This window comes from Buteo buteo, chromosome 1 (genome assembly GCF_964188355.1).
Source record: "Buteo buteo chromosome 1, bButBut1.hap1.1, whole genome shotgun sequence".
NCBI classification, from domain to species: Eukaryota; Metazoa; Chordata; class Aves; order Accipitriformes; family Accipitridae; genus Buteo; species Buteo buteo.
Genome location: NC_134171.1, coordinates 60,604,736 through 60,626,022, shown reverse-complemented (window position 1 = coordinate 60,626,022; position 21,287 = coordinate 60,604,736). Strand labels below are relative to the sequence as shown.

General features: G+C 45.6%; 2 protein-coding genes across 7 annotated transcripts in view; one reads left to right on the top strand and one right to left on the bottom strand.

Moving 5' to 3' along the window:
• The window catches only part of HGSNAT (heparan-alpha-glucosaminide N-acetyltransferase), a 29,299-nt gene that overhangs the window by 3,484 nt on the left and 4,528 nt on the right, over positions 1-21,287 (bottom strand). The window contains exons 1-14 of one of the 6 annotated variants that reach the window (XM_075033220.1): positions 8,984-9,249; positions 8,658-8,797; positions 8,029-8,150; positions 6,997-7,066; positions 6,279-6,348; positions 5,265-5,381; positions 5,065-5,171; positions 4,516-4,592; positions 3,852-3,882; positions 2,785-2,945; positions 2,304-2,419; positions 1,481-1,602; positions 755-881; positions 520-606 (exon numbers count right to left, since the gene is read on the bottom strand). In XM_075033220.1, the coding sequence (XP_074889321.1) occupies positions 520-606; positions 755-881; positions 1,481-1,602; positions 2,304-2,419; positions 2,785-2,945; positions 3,852-3,882; positions 4,516-4,592; positions 5,065-5,171; positions 5,265-5,381; positions 6,279-6,348; positions 6,997-7,066; positions 8,029-8,150; positions 8,658-8,797; positions 8,984-9,226 (1,590 nt within the window). In that variant the 5' untranslated portion in view covers positions 9,227-9,249. Of the gene's footprint in view, positions 1-519; positions 607-754; positions 882-1,480; positions 1,603-2,303; positions 2,420-2,784; positions 2,946-3,851; positions 3,883-4,515; positions 4,593-5,064; positions 5,172-5,264; positions 5,382-6,278; positions 6,349-6,996; positions 7,067-8,028; positions 8,151-8,657; positions 8,798-8,983; positions 9,250-20,466; positions 20,686-21,287 lie in introns of those variants that run through there. The other 5 variants (XM_075033187.1, XM_075033196.1, XM_075033181.1 and 2 more) reach the window with 5 other exon arrangements.
• POMK (protein O-mannose kinase) lies at positions 9,316-11,423 on the top strand. Its single transcript, XM_075033232.1, has 2 exons — positions 9,316-9,944; positions 10,486-11,423. Exons 1-2 carry the CDS (start codon positions 9,657-9,659, stop codon positions 11,257-11,259), a joined length of 1,062 nt encoding a protein of 353 aa, XP_074889333.1. The 5' UTR covers positions 9,316-9,656; the 3' UTR covers positions 11,260-11,423.

Here is a 21,287-nt window from a genome sequence, read left to right as displayed (position 1 = left end):
GTAACACTGATGTGAACCCCTGCCTCGCTGGTGTCTGGGAAGGTGAGCATGCCCATAGCACCTATGCAAGACAGCTAACACTGCATATCAAGCAGAAAATTAGCAATGGGGGACATGTACAAGCTGCAACCTTTAAAACCATATGTTTAAAATGAAGCTGTGAAGTCTATGCGTCTCTTGGCCCTATTTTCCAACATGCAGAGCCAGCCTACTCCCAGCATAAGCCCAACCTTAAAACAAGCAAAGGAAGTTTCTGGGTGGATATTTTGCAAACTTCTTGTGTCCATCCCTTACAAAAACTGAGAAAAAGTCTTGGTTTATCTAATACAAGCTACTGCCAAGTTAGATTCCACTTCTCTGACACTCACCTCAGCCTAAGTCAGCCTGAAAGCATTGCTCTGGAAAAGGTTTTGTTAGAACCAGTCTCGGCCTTAAATGAAGAAACCAAGTTGCCTCCCCACTTCCAAGATTCCTTCAAATCTTCCCATTATAGCACACAGCCAGAAAGAAAAGAGGTACCTGCAGTCCCAGAAATGCCATAAGAATGGTATTTATGGTCCCCAGGATCCCTTCAGGATCATACGGCATTGTTGTTTGGTAAATCACCTTAGAGAGAAAAGAGTTGTTACAGGGCACCTGAGCAACCAATCTCCTTTCTCTTCCATCCCCCTGCATGTATCATTTCCAAGCCACTCCTGACAGCTATGTTCAGTGCTCACCTGTGGCTTCACGCTGCAAACCAAAAGCTACTTACACTTGAAGAAGGATGCTGATATATATGCTTTTCTCCAAGAAGCAAACGATCAATGTAACCAGCCGCTCCTCCAGTGCAGTTGGGATAGTTTCCAAAGTCTCCAATGCCCCCAGGACCAAGATAGCCCCTAGGATAGAGGCAAACAGGTTATGGCACAAAGTGTTGGTACACTCCACCTGAATAGTAGCAGGGCCACTGGCCCAGCCACTAAATGCTCAATATTTTCCCTGGCCAGAGGCACACAGTGAAACACAGGTCCTACATGACAGCTGGGTGGTGGCCACCTTGTTTTGATTATTGCAATGCCACAAGCAGCTGGGTCACGAGGAGGCAGGCAGTATCGGGAGCCTAAAGCAATGCTTCAGCTGAGCCCTGGCTACCCAGCCGGCTGCTCCACCTGCTCTGCAAGTTCTGACCCTTTAAAGGGGCAAAGATAGAGACTGGGATGACATTGCAATGATCATATATTGCTGTACACAGACCTCAGGGAGATTTTAATCCTCTTCTTTAGATAGAAAGGAACAATGACATCACCTTTATAACACCTGGTACTTTAGTACCAAAGTAAATAAAGTTTTTTCACATGATGAATGCTTCCTTTAACCCTGCTGGCCTAAAAGCTTTCCTCTTCATTCTTTCCCCATGGCTAATAAAATGTATTTTCAACTCAACAGAAGAAAGCCAATCTGATGCCCCACAGAAAGTAGTCTGAGTGCAGAGTCTTACCTGGGACAACCTGGCACTGGTAACAAAAAGGTCAGGCAGAGCCAAATCACTTCTAACATCAGAATGAAAATCCACTGTGGCCAGTAGGGGAGAATATCCTGCAGAGCAGGACATGGCATCTCCTGCATGAGATGGAGGGAGGGGCTTATTAGCTGGCAAGTAAAAAACATGCCCTTGGGGACATCCTGTACTTCCTGGCAGGCAGTCTCCCAGATACAAGAGGGAGCTGTTGTCATTACAGAACTGGGTTCTACCAACAGACCTTTCATCTTCACAAATGATTTCCAGACACTTAGTTACTTGGGGGAGGGAGAGAAACAAACCAAACCAAAACAAAAGCCCACAATGTTTTTTAGCTTGGTAAATGTCAAAAGGGATTTTGATTCACGAGTAGAACAAAAGCTTTTTGGGAAAACAGACTCCAGAAAGGCCAAAAAGCAGTATTACTTTCCCCTGCTGTGAAAAAACACTACCAAAATTAACTGGACAAAACACAGGCCACGGGACTCTGCATACAGATGCCTGTCCCTGGGGTCCCTTGGCAGTGGAAAGTCATCAAAGTGCCTGGGAATGCCTGCTTCTAAGCACCATCTGAATGGATCAGTGAAATCCTCAAATAAAGCAAAGCTAGATATGATAAAATGCAGACTGGGACACCGAAGAGTGTGTGTTCCCCAAAATTTCTGCCAGGTCACACTGTACTACACATCAGGTAAGACACTACATTTTCTCATCATTTCTCATGTGGTCTTTGTGCCCAAACAAGAGCAAAAGCTCCCAAACCCTATGCCAGTATCACTTGTCATCTCTCCATGTAACTCACCAAGGTTCCACTCTCAGCCCCAGCTCTTGTAAACAGGAGTTCGAGAGCAGCAACCACCAGGTATGTGAATCCCAGCCTCTGGAGCACACCAGGAATACGCAGATTATCCCAGGACACTGGAAAACATGCAAGCAATGTGGAAGAGGAGCAGACATGGTCTCTTTTGTAAATACGAAAGCTACCCTTCTCCAGGGAGAGCTGAGACCCACTGCACCTGCAGGTACAAGGGACATCCCCACTCTGCCACCCCACTTTCTGTAAATCGTAACCCTGGGAAAGTCACCACTAAGACGATAAACAGTGGTCGGCACACGGGTCAGACAGAGAGAACTACATCAGTGCAGAACTGAACAGCACTCTACAGGATACCAAACTGCCCCCATGCAGTACAGCAAGGCTGACACTGTTTTCTCAACAGCCCAGCCAAGGAGGCAAGAACAACAGTTGCAGAAATACAAGGAAGAGAGCAAGTTCCACTCACATGGTCCAAGGCAGTAATTGGGATTCACAACTATGATTCCCAGCAGGATTAGCAGAAAACTCCTCCAGAGGATTTTCCCAAGCAACTTCTGCTTGGAACTTCCCCGCCTCAGCATGGAGCTCAGTGACAATGATATCGATGTCCCCATGATGAACACAAACCTGGAGAACACAACAGATGGGAAATGGAGCTGATGGATGTCTCATCACACATGTGCATGACAGCAAACACTAAAGCTAAGAGTAGCCTGCATTGGCCCAACAGAAATGCATGCATTGAGTGAAATTGGACAACTGTATTTCCTCTGATTGCTAGAAATTCCCAAACAACTGAACTTGCACTATGGGACCTTTCCACCTCTTCCAGTGGCCAGTTGAGGCAATAAAGTTCAAGGAAGTAACTGCATTCTGGTCTTTTTGCAGCAATACATATGCCACCAAAAAAATTCCATTACTCAAAATTAAATTAGCATCTTCAGAGCAGTAAAACACAAGGTGCAAATCTATGATTCAAATTCAGAACTGATCCGCTCCTGCCCCCTAGATTAGGTTCCTAGTCTGAGTCCAGCTGCCATCTCCAAGAGTAACCACAACCGGTGTGTATTTTAGAGAAGCATGCTAGGGGCACATGGGATAATTGCTTCCCTGTAAGACCATTCCCTGGTTATAGAGAGATTAGCTTAATCTAGAATTCCCTCAGCTATTTTATCTCTGGATACATATCAGTCCAGCTTTGGATCTTGCCAGACTGACTGCCTTCAATACAGTAGCATGGCAATGAGCTCCTTGGGGATACTGCACTTGCACTGGCAGGTAACCCTGGGCCTCCCACTGACACTGTGTGGGGGGAGGAAGGAGGATGTGGGGCGGCCAAAAGCACTTAGCAATTCTACTGGTTCATAAGGATGATGCTGTTATCCGGAGGGGCAGATTCCTATCAACCGTTCAACGCAAATTCTCCCCTCCAGATACATTTCCACATGGAGGCAAGGTACACAGAGTGTTCTGCTTGCAACCCTTAACATAAAGAATCACTTGACACAAGAACTATTATTCAGGAAGACTTACCATGGAAACACCAGATCTGCCACTGTTAATCCTACAGAGAAATATGAAGGAACACATTATTTACCTCAAACCCTCCCTAAATTTTAACAACATTATTGCTGAGTTTCCAGAGGAATTGCAGGCTGCTTGCAATTATCTGATGCCCCCAAATCTAAAACATGTTATAAACAAAACTTACAAAGAGCTAACCATCTTGCTTCACTGCTTTTACCATTCTTCAAAAACAGGGTCAGAACTGATTGCTGTGTCTTGGGAAAGATTTTAGGGATGGGATCTTTGCTATTCCCCACTAGGGCAGCACAATGCCTGACCCCTTCCCCATCAGCTTGCCAATCAAGGCATTATGTTTGTACAGCATTGAGCACCATCAGCTTGACTGTGGTCATTAAACAACACAGAAAAGTTAAAGATATGAACCTGTGTCTTAAATGGAAAGATTACACACCGATTGTGATCTGAAACCATCCCATCACTGTGTTGTGACAAGCAGGACTATACACTGCTTTGCCCATTAACCTAACAGGCCAGATACCCTGCTGAGGCAAACTGGCAGAGTGTCCCAGCCTTCAGCTAAGCAACAGCTTGCTGCAGCAGCTGGAATGCTAACCATATCTAGATACCACTGCAGTTAAAACCCAGATTAACTGTCTCAATTGTACTTTACCATTCCAACTCTCATGTTTGAAGAACCAGTATTTTCCTCCTCCATAGTTAACAAACACCATAATTACAAGAGAGAGCCTAGAAAGACAACAAAAAAACCACACGCAAAGTATCACATGTTGATGAAATACATATATATGAACACACAGTTAATGTTTACCCCCATTAAAATGTTTATAACTGTGAGATCTGGTTTATTTTATTTTTAAAGCAAGATTATGTACAAGGTTTCCAGCTTTGCCAACTAGAAAGCAGCATTTCAAAGATCATGGGTGGCGGTGAACCAGAGTAAGCTCCTTCACATAGAGTTTTCGCACTGAACATATGTTGTTCTTTTCCACCCTCTGCCACAACTTTAATGTTTCCTCAAACTAGATCAACTGCAAAGTGTTTTGGAAAATCCAATAATTAAAACCTTGATTATCTTCCAAGTGAAATAGACCGCCTTGAACCATCCATCTGCTATATATTTCCATACACTGTCAGATGGCCATTGGAAAAATCCCATTCTTCTTGGAAGACTTGCTTTTGAGCAAGGTCTTATGCTCACCCTCGGAATGTGTCCAGGGAACGCAGCCGCTGCCGAGAGGCTGTGCTCCACAAACGCGGGGTGGGATCACCGCTAACGGAGTCTGTTGTGTTCGGGGACCCAAGCTCCTTTGGGAACAAACCAGACACACGAAGGACAAGTCAGCAGCTGCATCAGCTGCCTAGGGAACAAAGGCCATCAAACTGCAAACTTTCACATACTGTGTTTGTCTTTGTTCTCCCCAACTTCCTTTTCCTTTTGTTTCCCCACTTGCTACTTCTAGCCCCTTCATGGCTCCACCATATTGCAATAATATTTGCAGATGCTCCACACTCCACCTTTGACCAGGATGGAAACAATAATACAGTGAAAAGAGCCTGTGTTCGAGACTCATGATAGTTGGGTCCAGTCCAAATCAGCCACAGAACTGCTATCACTGTGAGTGCTGCTTTACAACAGAACTGAGCAGATCCAGTTGCTGACTCTCAAACAGGATCCATCCCATACCACTGGCACTTTTCTGACACATCAGAGAGATTGTTTAGAGAGCTAAACCAGCAGAAAATTAATCGTTTTAAACACAGGAGTGGCTTCTCTCCAATCAAGTTCCTAAATCACTCTGATCAGCCCCCAGTGACAGCATAGAGAAGCAGACATCACTGTAACACAGCTATGGAGATGAACAACTACAAGAATTGCTGCAGCTCTGCTCCCAAGTCTTTTGATTCTAGACATATTTGGAGCTCCTAGATGTGAAGCCCAGACTGTGATGATCTATCTATATTCTAGTACAAAACGAAGCTCACGTAGAAATGCCAGCTCTAGGCTGCTAGAGAAATCTTGACTTAAGAGTAGATCCTGCTAAAATTTCTACTGTGCTGGAAGCAGACATGAAAGCTGACATTTCTTCCCTTCCCTTACATTGTCTATGTCAGAAGGGGACAGTATTTTCACCAACATGTTTGCTTTAAGGGAACTAAAGAGGGCACAAAGCTATATGTTCAAGACTTGCAAGAGTTCTACTGGGAATCCACTAAACTTGCATGGAAACCCAGTCTAGCACTCTCCATTGACATACAATTGCCTGGCTGACATCAATACAAGATTTGCCAAGGGGAACATGCACAAGGGGAAGATGATTAGTAATAAACAAGTCCCCAGATGTCCAGATAGCATGTGTTCCTGAGAGATGAAAACACTACAGAATGCAAATGAAAGATACTGTGGTCACTCACAGAATTAATCAGATGATCAGTTTCTCTGGGGTTCAGTTTCTTGTAAACCCAGTTTCTGACTGGATCAATTCTGAAAATTATTAACAGTTTAAAACACAAAACAAGAAATACTTTATAGCCAGTTTCATCTTAATATTAACTATTTAGCAGCATAAATCAAAAGCTGGGACAGTCCCTATTTCTGTTTTCCCAGCTCACACACATAATACTGAGATTCAGTACCTGGGACCTCAGTTAAGCCCACCTAAGTAATTACACTGCCACAAGCTCAGGTTCAGGGGCTTTATTCTCGGGTTGTTTACAGGCAGGGATGACTCACATCATTCAGTACACAGGATAGAAGGCTGCATATGCTACACATGCTTAGGTCCCACTGACTCGTATTACCGATTCAGGGCTAGACCCAGGAACAAGCCATGGGAGGATGAGGCTGGGTGTGTGTGAGCTTACAGCAGACATCAGCTGCTCTGCAGTAACCACTCTACACACAAGCTAATAAGGCTGCAAGAAACGCCTCAAGGGAAATTGTATCACTCTGGATTTATTATCATATGGAGACCTACCACAGCTTAACTTGTACATGGCAGCCTGGTAACAGGATCTGATCTGCAAACAGGGCTACGGTGGGACTCTGAAGCTCTACCACACTATGATGCGTGTTTTTAAACTGGCATCCCCACTTCATGTGCGAGGAGGTATTAAAATACTGTTCACTTACTTCATAAAAAGGCGCCCCACAATCAGGATAGCAAGGATCCCCATGTAAACCAGGAAAGCAAAGACAATGGCTACATGAAAGAGAGAAGAACACAACTCTATAAATGGTCTAACAAAACCATTCCACAGCCTCGGCTTGGCCAAGCGTGACACAAACATGACAAAAAGCCCAACCCACCTAATCATCACACCACCTTCTCCATGCAATACATATCCCCAGCCTAAGTGCCAGAGAAAAAAACATCCCACAAGACCCCAAAACAACCCAAAAGAAAAGCAGGCTAGTCTCAAAGTGCAGCTCAGTGACTGCACATCTCAGCATAAAAAAAGGCAAAATACAACTGCACTGCATCACAAGGCAATGGTGAGAAAAGACTCTATGTGCTATATGTTCTGAAGAAGAAACCAGAGATTTAGAAACAGCCTCAACATGAAGAAGACAGGGGAGAGGTAATACACCAGGTTTGCAAGCATGGGGAATTTTTCTTTACAGCTAGAAAGCTGGAAGGATGAAGAATAACCTAATGTAAAGGAACAGAATGGAAGAGATATAGATGAGAGTTTGAAAGAGCCCTGGAAAAGAGATGGACAAAAAAGCAAGATGTGAGGTTTAAAATTAAAAGCACAACAACAAACAAAAATCCAAATACTGTATGAATTGTCTCCCATTTTGTGTGAGAAGCAAGACAGAGGGAAGAAGAGGGAGGATTTTGTGCCCATACATAAACATGCAGGGAAAGAGGAACTAACTACAAAAATACCTCCCTCTGGGCACACACCCACTGATTTTTCTGCGCTAATCCCTGCCTCAAAAAGGTTGTGGTCATACAGTTTATCATGTGAAGAGGCTCAATCCTGGTCAGGACCTCAAGACAGGTGTATAAAATGTAAGGAGGTAAGATGCTGAGAGAGGAGCAAGCCCACAACACATCTTCAGCACAGCATGAGTGGCTGCACAGGCTTTTTAGGAAGTTGGCTCTGCTGGGAGACATGCAAGTTGTAGAATGAAAGGGGAAAACAGAGCATTACATACGGAGGTAGCTGTTGATAGGGCCTTCATTGATGACTAGGTCACAAGAAACAGTTTTGGTGCTTGCACTTAGGGTCTTTACCACAAGGGAATAATTGCCAAACTCTCCAAAATGATACTGAATCCTGCAAAGGATAAAGGAAACGAGACTTGCTGAGCCATCACCACTATGTGCAGGCACCACAGCAGCATTTGGGGGGCTGTAAGCCTGAATGCTTGTAGGAAAGGCAAGCTGAAAACTTGGCCTAACAGCGTGATCTAGCAAGGAGCTACCTGGCTCTGCCTTTGCAAGCATTATCCTCCCCTAGCCCAAGACATATGCTTTACCACACATGCACTGCCTGCTACATCACCTGTCTTCTTGAACCACAGACTCTCTGCAAGAGAAACTACGCGCTTGCACATGCTGGCTCAACGCATACCATTTCGGCTCCTGCTTGCGCCTAGAACCTTTCAGCACAATTACAACGTACGCCACAGCTACAGCAGCGTGGGGAAGACTGAACTCCAGGTCTAAACAGTCAGGAAAACGGAGGTGATGAGCAGGCAATAAATAGGCACACAGCTTCAAGAAAAAGCCCCAAAATACAGGATAGACCTATCCATGTGTTCCCTGGGGCTGGGCCACATACTTGCAGAGCTCTCTGTCACCCACGGAGCTGTTGAGCAGCAGCGTGAGTGGATGCTGGGTATCGACCATTACCGCCGCCGTGCCAGGTGTTCTCAGGCTCCCGTTGCTTGGTGGGACAAACGCCAGGAACTGATACAAGCACTGTGGAAGAAGAGGGTGAAGGGAGCTCCTTAGTGCCAGAGGAGAGTGAAAGGGGTCCTGCTTTGTATCGCGGCAAAGGACAGGACAAGGGACGATGCCCAGGGGCCACAGCAGCTCTGTCTCTCTCTCTCCACACACACACACACACAGACACGGCACGGCCCCTCCGCGGCTCCCTCCGCTCACCTGGTGGCAGGAGCCGGAGAGGGCGGCGAGGCGCAGGCCCTGCGCGGGCAGCTCGTTACGGACGAGCAGCAGGGCCTGGTCCATCCGCCCCGGGGGCCGCCGCTCCGCCGCCGCCCCGCCGCGGGGCCCGGCCCCGCTCCCCTCCGGCGGGCCCTCCCCGTGGGGCTGCGTGAGGCCGGGCGCCATCAGCAGGGCGCCCAGCGCCGCCGCCGCCGCCACCAGCGCCGCCGCCGCGGCCGCCATGTCGCTGCGCTCCGCCCCGGGGCGGTGCCGCCGCCGCCACCACCGCCCTGCGCGGCCGCGGCGGGGCCGGGAAGCGCGGCCGGTCCTCCTCCTCCTCCTCCTCCTGGTGCTCCTGCCCGCCCCGGCCCTGTCCCGCTGCTCCTGTGTTTTCCGGGGTCAAGCGTCCCTGCCCGGGGCGGCCGGCAGCCCGGGCCCTCCTGTTGAGAAAACCAGGAGGATGAAGAGCGAGGGGAGCGTCGAGCTTGACGCCGCTTTTAACGTGTACCGCTGCCACGCGTGGCCTTTCTCGTAGGCTCGGGGCTGCAAGCATGTCTGCGAGGCAGAGGTGCAGCCTGCAATGACAAAGCCCCACAGACGTTCCTCCCCGGGCTGGGAAGAGGGTCGTGCTTAGCCTCCGAGGCCTTTCGCGGAGAATGCAGAAGGCACGGCCATGGAAAAGAAACCGCACTTCCTTAGGAGGGAGTTTCCTCCCAGGGAGGTGTCATCCGTCTCGTTGGCGTTACTGCTTGCGGCCGTCCTGCTCCTGAATGCCCTTCTCTACCTGTACCTCAACAAGTTTTACACCTCTTCGGGACGTGCCGAAACGGACCCCAGCCTCTGCCCTTTCGGGTACTTCAGATTGGGAGCGGTGAAGAATTGTTCCCCGTGGCTCTCCTGCGAAGCCATAAATAGGGAAGTCAGGAAACTCAAGCGTGTTGGTGAAGGCGCTGTGAAAAAGGTGAGTTTGGTTTTCCTTTCTTCTCCCCTGCGGATAAAGAGCTTTCACTGTTTGCTGGCTAATTAATGCCCATACTGCTGTTACAGTTATCCTCACAGCAGCTCATTACTGTAGACATCCAGGGGTATATGGCTACTGATAAGGTGCACAGAACTGGTAGGAGAGTGTGACTGGAGCTGTGGGCCACCTCCCTGACACCGAACGACATCCAGCCATACAAGCAAAATCACAGAGATTGGTGAAGCACTTGTGGAGTGTGGTACAATTGTGGCAGAGTAAGACTGGGTGGTTGGGTGGTATGAAATAATTTAATTCATCTGCATTGCCCCTTCCAAAGAAAACTTAGGAAATCATGATGTAATTATGATTTCAGCAAGCGCTTGCTGTGACAGGTACGTGGCCCTACCTAAAGGCTTGACTGTGCCTGGTGACTGTAATTTGCAGTTGTGACTAAGCAGTCACTCGGAGGTCAGCGGCAGCTGGTAGCAGGTGATGGAAGAAGGGTCTCCACATGTCTTACGTGTCTCTTGTGTGTTCTCAGGTCTTCCTTTCTGAGTGGAAGGAAAACAAAGTGGTCCTTTCACAGCTCACCAACTCAGAGCTGAAGGAGGACTTTCTCCATGGACTGAAGATGCTGAAAGCACTTCAGAGCAAGCATGTTGTCCGGCTGCTTGGCTACTGCGAGCAGCAGTTCACAATCCTTACTGAGTACCATCCTCTAGGCTCCCTGAGGGGCCTGAATGAAACTCTCCACATTCCAAAGTACAAGGGCATGAACACCTGGCATCGCAGGTTGATGCTTGCTATAGACTATGTGAGCATCATTCGGTACCTGCACAGCAGCCCTCTGGGCACCTTAGTGATGTGCGACTCGAATGACCTGGACAAGGTGCTCTCTCAGTATCTCCTAACAAGTGACTTTCACATCCTGGTGAATGATCTGGACGCTTTGCCTCTTGTGAACAGGAGTGCCGGCAGGCTGGTGAAGTGTGGTCATCGGGAGCTCCGGGGCGAGTTTGTAGCTCCTGAGCAGCGTTGGCCCTATGGAGAAGAGGTGCCATTCGAGGATGACCTCATGCCTCCCTATGACGAGAAGACAGACATCTGGAAAATCCCAGATGTCTCCAATTTTTTGTTGGGCCACGTTGAAGGAAGTGACATTGTGCGACTGCATTTGTTTGACATCCATGCAGCATGTAAGAAGAAGGACCCGGCTGAAAGGCCTTCTGCCCAAGAGGTCTTAGACACCTACAGGAAAGTTTTAACTCTGCTTATTCGGGAGGCAGCCATGCCTGGTACTAGGGAAATGTTATAGTGCATCATGAGACAAACAACATACTGAAGTTGATGTCCTTCCTATTTATTTAGCTTGCCTGAAGGGCAAAATCTCTGTCCCCAAAACTGAGAAGAAAATAACAACTGAACTTGTACCTTTTGATTTAAAAAAAATAAAATTCACCCAATGCTGGAGCTGTGCAAGCTTCCCGTTGGCATGTTTAATCTATCATTGGAAGAGGAGGAGGGAGAGAAATGAAGTTATGTAGATGTGGGAAGAAATTTGTTCCTTAAGAAATAATAAATTTTCTTTTGCAACATTTGCACAAAAACTCTCTTAAAAAAAAAATTCAGAAAAAATGTTAAAAAAAATATTGGTTCACTTAGACTGATTGGCAGAGGACTGGTGAGTAGAAACCATGGCATGTTCCCCACAAGCTTTGTGTTGATTCCTGTGGCTTTGGCCCGTGTCTTATCCACAAAGCCCTCACCCACTTCCCCATGGCATAAAAGCAGTGGTCGCTCAGAAAGGAGTACCCCAGTCCACTTCAGATTTTGGTGAACCCCAAAGCCAGAGGCCCAACGGCAGTCTCTCCCTGCTGGATGGGGCATAGTTGTTTTGGAGCTGTATGGCCATTGCTCTGTGGGCCCCATATCCCACACCAGCAAGCATGTGGCCACTTTGTAAGCAAGCAGATGATGCAGATCCCGAAGAGACTGCTTACAGACACGTGCTCTTGGTTTTCGAGCCTTTGCCCTGTGGTATTCTCAGATGGACTCTTTGGAGATGAAGCTGTAAAACAGGAGTCTCCTGCTCTTTTTTTAATCCACGGAAATCCTGAGCACTTTGGAAGAGAGCTGAAGCATGTCTTTTTTCATTCACTTACCCTTGCCGAGTGTCATCATGACTCGATGGAAGGGGGGAGAACCATGAACTGAAAGAGAATGTGACTTCCTTCCACAGCAATGAGCATTAAACGTGAGCGTTGGAAAATAAAAGCCCTATATTCAGAGCATACAACTCAACTGGGTCTGAATTCAAAGTCCACTAAGCATAAAGAAAGGCTGCTTTTTTGTCCAGTGCGTTTAGGAGGAAGCTTTTGGTACCTACATGGATGTTACAGCCTGGTACTAACAGCTGGAGAGGAAGAATAATGATGCCTTAATCCAGCAGTAAGCTCTGTTTGGTGGGATTGGGATGTACTTGTTCTCTTGGTGAAAAAACAGGAATAGTATGAATGAGACACATGGACTCTACCATTACGCACCTGAGGACTTTCTGTTCTGTGGACTAGGTCTTTGAAAGACCTAAAGGCCTGAGACAACTTTCATGTTTTGGCTTGAGAGGTGATTTGCAAGCAGAGACTTACATGGTCCTTTCTGCTGAAGAGTTTGGTTCTGTTCTTTGCTGTGATGATCTTCCTCTTCACCTAAACAAGCTGTGTGATGACCGCACTAAGAACATGCAGTCAGTTTGTATACATAATGTTCAAACACGTGTGTTCTATTGCTACCAAAATTTTATTTTAAATGGGAAAACTTTCCTGCAAATGACTAAATTCTTACCTGATTTCATACAATGCCAGCAGGAGCCCTTTAAAGGCTGCTCATTATGGCTTTCCTTTCCTTCTGGGCAGTCTGTTTTCTTAATTTATCTGATTTTTGCCATTTTTCACTTGTACAATCCTTCCTGGCAGCTTTCCTGCTCAGATTATCAGGAAGCAAAGCTCAGAAGTCACGGTTTTCTTCAAAAGAGAACAATGATTTTGGATGCTTCGTGTTTGTTTTGGACTTTGACTCAAAACACCTTAAAGAAGCCTGGGGAAAAAGAATGCTCTCTCTGTTGTAATTGCATCATCCAGCCCATGAACTCTTGAGTTGTTATTATTATGGTTAGAGTTCTACAGTTCCAGCAGGAATCCAGGATGTGCAACAGTTGGAAAAGCATCCTGTTACAGCTCCTCAAAGCCAGGGATCAAGCTTTGAAGGGCCAAGAGTCAAATCTTTTGTAAGTCCCCCCAGCAATAACTTGTTCCTTCTTGTTAGCCATCATGTGTAATTGAAAGAAAAATCAGCATCTGATGGCTGTGAAGTAAACATACCATGCGTTTTTTACGAGAGTAGCAAGGACAGACAAGAAGAACCTGCCAAGCTTCTTACGCTGGTCTTTCTTGGTTAAGACAAGCTTCTGCTTGGATTCTTGCTCTGTTGTGTACTGTTGCACCTTGCAAACAGCCATATTAATTTCACAGAGTGAAAAACAAATGAGGACAAATTCTGGTTCTGAATAATTATCTTGCTGTGAAGATGTCTCCCTGTTCCTAGATGAAATAGTTACAAATTTTTTTAAGAAAAGGCGTCTCCCTAAACATTCACCTTGAGCACTGGGACCTCTGCATGTCTTGTCCCCATTCCTTCTCCTTCAGCTTGTGTGTTGTCCAGCGTTGTATTTCAGCAGGAATAAATTACATTTGTTCTGCATACAGCATTACGGAGCTTCACTCTCTTTTGTGGGATGTTGTTTCTGTCTATGAGGAAACACTAGATGGCAGCATGAAGGTCAGCTTAGCATTATTTATTAGCAGTTGCAGTCTCTCATGCCCAAACATAGCCAGGATCTGGCCTTGGAGCCAGTATTTTGCTATCAAACTTCCAAAAAACCCTAAAAGAGCTCATGGTGTTTGCATTAGCAAGTCTGTAGTAACAAGACAGATAGATATAAGGTCTGTCAGAAGAGCCACACATGCCAGTTGAAGGGGGTACCTCCCCTTTAACTTGCTTATGGTATTTGTATACTTCACCGTCCCTTTTAATCTCAACATGCTGCAACCTCAACCAAGTTTGAGTGTCATCTCCTTCCAGTCTTTCAGTAAAATCAGAGTAGTCTGCAACCTCTCCATCTTTCTGTTCTTCCCCACTAACCCCTTCCACAATCTCAAGATGCATGAATCCCATCCTTCCCACATTTCCAGCTTCTTTTTCCTTAAAGGGAAGAGGCAAGGCCTCAGGGAGAGGGAAAAAGAGGCAGGACAGCCCTATGTGCAGTTGCCTCCCCTCTTTCCAATTGTCTCTGCTAGGCATTCCAGTTTTCACCACCGATGACAGCCTTGGATAAACATTTGGGGGCTTTGCTGCCTCAGTACAAGTAGCTCTTATATGTCTGGTGGAAAACATCAAAGGATGAAGAGCAGGAAGAGGCCTGTTCACAGGTGAAAGCCTGCAAGCCCCTCTCTCCTCAACCACTCCCCAGCCAGCTCTAGACCAGTGGACATGACCTCCCCTGCCAAGACCACTGCCACAGCTCTGCCTAACCTCAACAACAGCTGCTGGTTCTCATCTCAAGCTCAAATCAAGGGCCCCACATTCCCTGCCCTTTCCCACAAAAAACTGCTTCTCCTGGGATGGTTATTGCTAGGTTTCCTTTTGTATTGCTGTTCCTCCATCCCAAAAGTCTGGCCAAAGAAGCTGCACAAAGATGCAGGCCACACAAGGAGAAGGACTGCTACTGGTGCTCATCTCCTTTAGAAAACTTCAGAGGAGGTTCCCCAAATCACCCAAGGTGGTCAGTGTCAAGGGGGATATGGTCCCAGTGGTCCCAGGGCTTTTGTTTGCTGCCATCACCAAGATGAAGGCCTTGGGTCTGGCCCCTTGCCCAGGGAGAGGACAACCCTTTTGCTGAGGTCAGTGATCTGCACCACCTTGCCCTTCCCTTTTGGGCAATGTCTCCTCTGCCATCTCTGCAGCACATCCTGCCCACCTCATCCAACCAGCTAGACAAAGAACCAAAGCAGAGACCGTCTCCCAGACTCAAGAAATAGCACCTGGTTCCCAGACTGAACCCCCCTGGGACACTGCTGTGCCAGCAGCGGAGGAGACAGGGAGACCTAGGACATGCCAGCTGAGCCTGCTGACAGTCTGGCTGTGGGTGCCAACTGTGTCAGGGCACCTGGATCCACTACTGGTATGGTATGCTCTACCCTTTGTCTGATGCTGTTGCTAAAACAAACTCCCAGTGGATTTCCCAATAAAGTTTAGCCCTTACCAGGTAGGTTTGTACCACAGGATACAGAACAGAAACAGCCTGTCTCAGAGCAGAGTCCCAAATTCAGTTCAAATCCCCTGCTCCTTTCTTTTTCTCCTCAGAGTAATCCAAAGAATAGCGCTGTCAAGGTTATGCTGTTTTCCTTTCCAAGCTGCCTGCTGGCCACAGGCTTCTAAGTGGCTCAAGTCTGATGTAGCATGTTTCCCCTTGTGTGGCATGGGTTTCAGACTACATCCTAAAAGCAATCCTATAACGCTAAATCCTGTACAGGTGAGCAGTCTTTACGGCAATTCACCTGTATGTTCGACACCATCAAATGTAAAGTGTTGCATGCATATCCACACCAGCTGCTATGTAGGTCTGGATAAACGCTGAGTAAATAAAATGGACAACCTATTTAATTGAACAAGGTTGGGTTTTTGTTTTTTTTCTTTTTTGAAGGATACTTTTAAAGTCCATGTTACCCTGATTTAATAGAGTGGTAACTATTAAGCATATCAGAAGTTTAGAATACCACACAAACTTTTTGAAATTCTATCACAAGCTCTAAAACAATATTTTCCTTTGGTGCCACATAAACAAAACATCAGATCATTATCTTTGTGAAACAGAGGCAGTGCTGTTTGCCAAATGTAATTTGTGAGATATTTGGCAGAACTTGCAACCGTAAACTGATTCTATCATTATGACTATAATATCTTACCAACAGTCAAGAGACCCTGGGAACAAGAAAATAGTGGTTCGCAAGTTCTTCTAGCATGATATAATGCGTTTATTTGTAGAGTTCATCCAAATAAATTATAAGCTAGATGGTACTTTTAAAAAAGAAAAAGGATTTTATGGTTTTATTTTAATTGAAATACTGTATACTTGAGATGACCACATAATTTCCAATAATTGTCAGTCTGTGTTCTGAAGCCTATAATCCAGTATTTATCAGGATTAAATGGTGAATATATTTACATTACAGTGATATTTATGTCTCAGCGATTTCTGATTCTGTTTACCTCTGGGTAACTCAAAATCCATTAAAAATTATATATTTATATAGAGACACACACAGATTCTCCGGCCATAATTTTAAAAAGAACAAGCTTACTGTTAGATTCCAGCATTCACATTTTGAATATGAAGTAACTGGATTTTCAAAACTGATAATATTCAGCAGCTTTCAGTCAAATTTATAGTAGCTGCTGGATGCTAAGGACTTTCAGAAAGTGAATTCTTTCCTTGTAGAGGTGGAAGACCCTTTTCAGCAATTCTCTTGATAAATCTATGGGACTGAAATGGGTGCTTTTATCAAGTACACGCTAGACTTCTTTGTGGAATGAACAAAGTACCCACTTTTGTGAAAGTTGGGATTTTTAATTATTTTTTTTAATTAAATCACACACCTATGTGTTTTTCTCCTCAAGAGCTGGTTCCTGTGAGGGGTTGTGTCTGACCCATAGCTGAAACTCCCCAGTCTTATTTGCTACCATGTTGAGAACCTGGCCACTAAGCTTGGGTCTCCATTAGCTACGTTTTGCCAGAATAGCTTATGCCAATGCCATATATTATTATTATTATATATTAACTGTTTGGTGCCTACATGCTTTGGTCACAGGCCAGAATCCTGGAGGTCAGATGCTATACAGTCACAGCACAAATGACAGTCCTTTCCCTACAAGCAGCTTTAGTATAAGAAAATAGAACACAACTGATGTCCTCATGCATTAAGAGCATATGCAAGCATTGGTTATCCCATCCTACCCCATCCAAACTACAAATAAATATGCTACATAATCTACATGGACAGGTCACACCATTTCATGTGCACATAACAACTGCAAGGCCTGACTTTGCTCTGACCAAATCAACAGCAGCTTGCATTCCCATTTCTGAAGGTATTTCAGGAGCCTAACACTGCAACAAAAGCCCAAGCTATAAAAGGAAACAACAGTGTATCAGGAAAAGGTAAACCTAGCCTAAAGAGTCAACCAACTTTGGTATTTGAAGCAGATTCCTCAAAGAGGTCACACAGAAGGTCTACACTCTGAGAACTCCTATTGCTACAGGCCAGCAAGTGGGAGATCACCCCTTTTTCTCATGTTTGCAAGGCTGTCACACTCACTGCAGCACCAGATGTTGTGCTGCTTAACCTAACCCCGTCCTACTGAATGCTTAACATTTGCTAATTTCAGATGGGTATGTAGGGGAACAAAATCTCTCTCTGCCTGTCTTCTAGGCTGGGGGTTGTCACGCCCCACCTGTGGGGAGGAGCAAGTGACTCAGATTCACAAATCCCCTTCTGTGTGGACTAAGGCGAGATAACACTCAAGGTCCATACATAAGCATCAACTTTAATGGAAAATTTCTATAGAAACAAGTATTATGCAAATGTTGGCACTTTCACAACTATATCTACCTGAGCTATGCAGCTTTATGGGCACTCAAGGTCAGCCCTGAGTTACTTAACAATTTTAACCACTACTCAGTAGCTTTAAGGTTACTCGGAAGAGATAAGAAAGAGAAAAGGAGAGAGAGAGAGGGAGAGAGAGATATCACCAGTCCTGGATCCAGTGTTGGAACTGCCAACAGCGGTATTCAGCATAGAGAGCCCCAGAGACTCGTACGTACCCCTCTTTATTGGCCTCAGTTCCTGGACTTCTGGAACCTTCTCTTGCCCCAGTTCCAGGAGTAGTTGAGACACCAGTCAGTCAAGAGGAGTCACACCAGCCCTCTCCCTGTGACTAGTTCCTGGATTTCTGGAACTTTCTTTCAGGGCATTGTCCAGGCTCACAGTACAATAACTTGGGACTTGTTCCTTACACCACTCTGTGGCTCAAACACTCCAAGACCTCCTTTGACCGTGGTGATCTGTAAGTAGCGGATAAGAATTGCAGAACAAAAAGAAGAGAGAAGGCGAGAGATCATACATTTAACTACTGCAAGGCCTAATGTCAAAACCAAAAACCCACACAGTATCGTAAGGGCAACATTTACAAGTCATTTTCCCCACCCCGTGAGTCTGAGAGACTTCAACAATGATGTAATCCATGACCCTTCAAACCAGTTCCTTGGTTGCATTGCCTGGAAGAGTTCTCCAGTCTGTGCAGCAATTTTCCTCATCTTGCGTGCCTCTTCTGCAGTGGTGGCGTTGTATATGGTGACACAGCATTCTCCCTCTGTCAGGTTCAACATTCCACATACTCCTCGTTCTTTCAATAATATGCATGTCCAAGGCTAGCCAGTTTTGCACAGCCACCTTTGACACCTGTTGAACTTGCAAATTCAATTCCCCAAAAGCATGCTCAGAACAATGGGTCAAAGTATGTAACTGCCAGGTCAAATTTTCTAAGACAAACTGGTGCTTTTTTAGGGTTACATATGGAGCAAATATATTTTCAAGCATAAGGGAAGTTTTCATCCCCCAGGTATAATAATCAGGTGTTTTGAACATCTGAGGTGCTTGAACATCTCACTTCCTCCGACCATTGTTATAGTCGTTATAATAGTCAAATGTTCTGGAGGGACACATTGAGGGAACACCAATGGCACATCATAAACCAGCATGTCCAAAAACAGTTAAGTGAGAATCCATCTTCCCATCTGAGCACCCCCATAAAGTTCCCTGTGGAGCAGGGTAGAGCATGGTGAAGCATTGATAAAAGTCATCCTGGGGCACCCATGTCCCTTGTAGATCTCTATCCCAAACCCTTTGGTGTTCTGAACCACAGCTGGTAGGAACACCACATTACAAACTAAGGGTAGCGTTAGTCAGGGTTGCATTACACCATAGATCACTATTCCTAAAACCATAAGAGAGGCAGCCCCAACACATATCCCAAATAAGGGTTCTGGTCTCAGGGAAAAGCCAGGTATCAAAGGGACTGCCTGCACCAGTAGAAAAATTTACAATATGGGTACAATTAAGAAGGGATGACTCATCCCACTGTGGGGGTTCAAAAAATGCCTTATCCATTGGGGGATCATTTTCCTCCCAGAAAAAGTGTTTGATGGACCAAGCTCACTCATATCGAGTATGGTTAATGAGGGACCTGGTATCAAGTTGGTGAGGAAGTTGGATACACCAACCAGGGCTCCAAGGAATGTTATAAGGGTGTTCCAATGGGTTTTCTTCAGGAGGCGGTGGCCACCAAGTAACAGCAGAACAGGATTTGGGGGTCAGTTTCTGACGGTGAGTCTGATCCCACCATTTAGCTGTGGAATTTGGGATTGCAAAAAGTTCTTCTGGACAGCGGCTAGTCAATTTAAGTAAAGGGGACCTGGTATCCCCTTCATCAACAGCAACGGGGTTGCTCATGTCCACTGGTAACATGTTTGATACCACAAATCGGTCTCGCTATTGTTTTCGAGTGGGAATTGATAAAAGGCATATTTATTCTCCATGTTCCATTTTTATGTAATTTACCTCTCGGCTGGTCTTCAAAAGGAGAAGTTACCTTCCCCCATGCACAGTTTCTGGTGTAATTGCAACTTGCAGTCTGCAATTGTGTGCCCAATACTTTTGTGACATTTAACCATATAAGGCCAAATCTAAAACCTGCTCCTGTTGATGTTTGGGGATCTACACAAACCCCTTGGTCAGTCCTGTTCCAAATTCGCGCAAAACCTGTTACCAATTCCCATGCCAAGTTGGGTTGGTTATCCAAATTCCCAGTCGACTGAGACAAGATTATACATCCACAAAGTAAGAATACAAACTTCTCCCACACCATCTTTCCCTTGTAAAGAACAAAACCAGGCCTAATAAAATCAGACAAACAATGCAATGGGTCTCTTTACGCTGAATGCCCCCATTGGCAGGTCCAACACTGGATCCAGGACTGGTGATATCTCTCTCCCTCTCCCTCTCTCTCTTTTTCTCTTTCTTTTCTCTTCTGAGTGACCTTAAAGCTACTGAGTAGTGGTTAAAATTGTTAAGTAACTCAGGGCTGACCTTGAGTGCCCATAAAGCTGCATAGCTCAGGTAGATATAGTTGTGAAAGTGCCAACATTTGCATAATACTTGTTTCTATAGAAATTTTCCATTAAAGTTGATGCTTATGTATGGACCTTGAGTGTTATCTCGCCTTAGTCCACACAGAAGGGGATTTGTGAATCTGAGTCACTTGCTCCTCCCCACAGGTGAGGCATGACAGGGGTGGCTGGGTTATCTGAGCCTTGAATTGAGCACTTAATTAAATCAAACAAATCAGGTACCTGCTGAGTGAGGCAGAGTCTGTTACTGCATGCTGGAGGCTGCAGAGAAAACCCTGAGACCTGAAGTCATGCTTTGTGGATGCGGGCCTTGGTTTCCTCCGGATGGGAGGCTGGGTGCAGAGTCCTGGGGCATTCCAGCCCCTTCCGAGGTTGTCCAGAGCAGAGCTGCAGGGTTAATACAAAAAGTGCCTTTAGATACAGCTTAAATACAGCTTCTCTACAGCCTGTGCAGGGGAGCCTGATCTCAACTGAGGTCTAGAGGTAGTAGTGAAATATAGAAGAGCACCCAAGTTACTTATGTTTATTCTTTCTACTTTTCTTCCACAGATGTGTAATGCTTTCTTGTCAGGCCTGCCAACAGAAAAGTTCAACATACTAAAAAAGCAAACAAAAAGCCTCAACTTCACAAGAAACTGTTTAAAATACCAGTGGAACCATGCTTAATTAACTGTCTTGTGTCATGTTGCGTAAGTGACAGACTCTTTTTTTTTTTTCCTCTTAGTGGTTTCCACAGTTCTGTGCATGGGTGCCATCCCGATTTAATGACCTAGAATTATGTCTAATTGCTGTTCTACTATTCCTTCCCACACCATGCGGGGCAAGGAACTTTTCTCATGATAACAGTGCCTTAGCTTTTTATTTTTTTATATTGTTGTTTTCACTTATATGCTTTTATGCCCTGATCTGAGATCTCTTAAAATGCATCTGTTCCATAGCATGGAAAGAGAATGACTTGGCACATCTTGCACTGAGAAAATGGCTCCCCAAAGGATGGAGTTTCCCCAGGCTGGTTGGACATTTGCAAAGCGAGTGCCGTACAA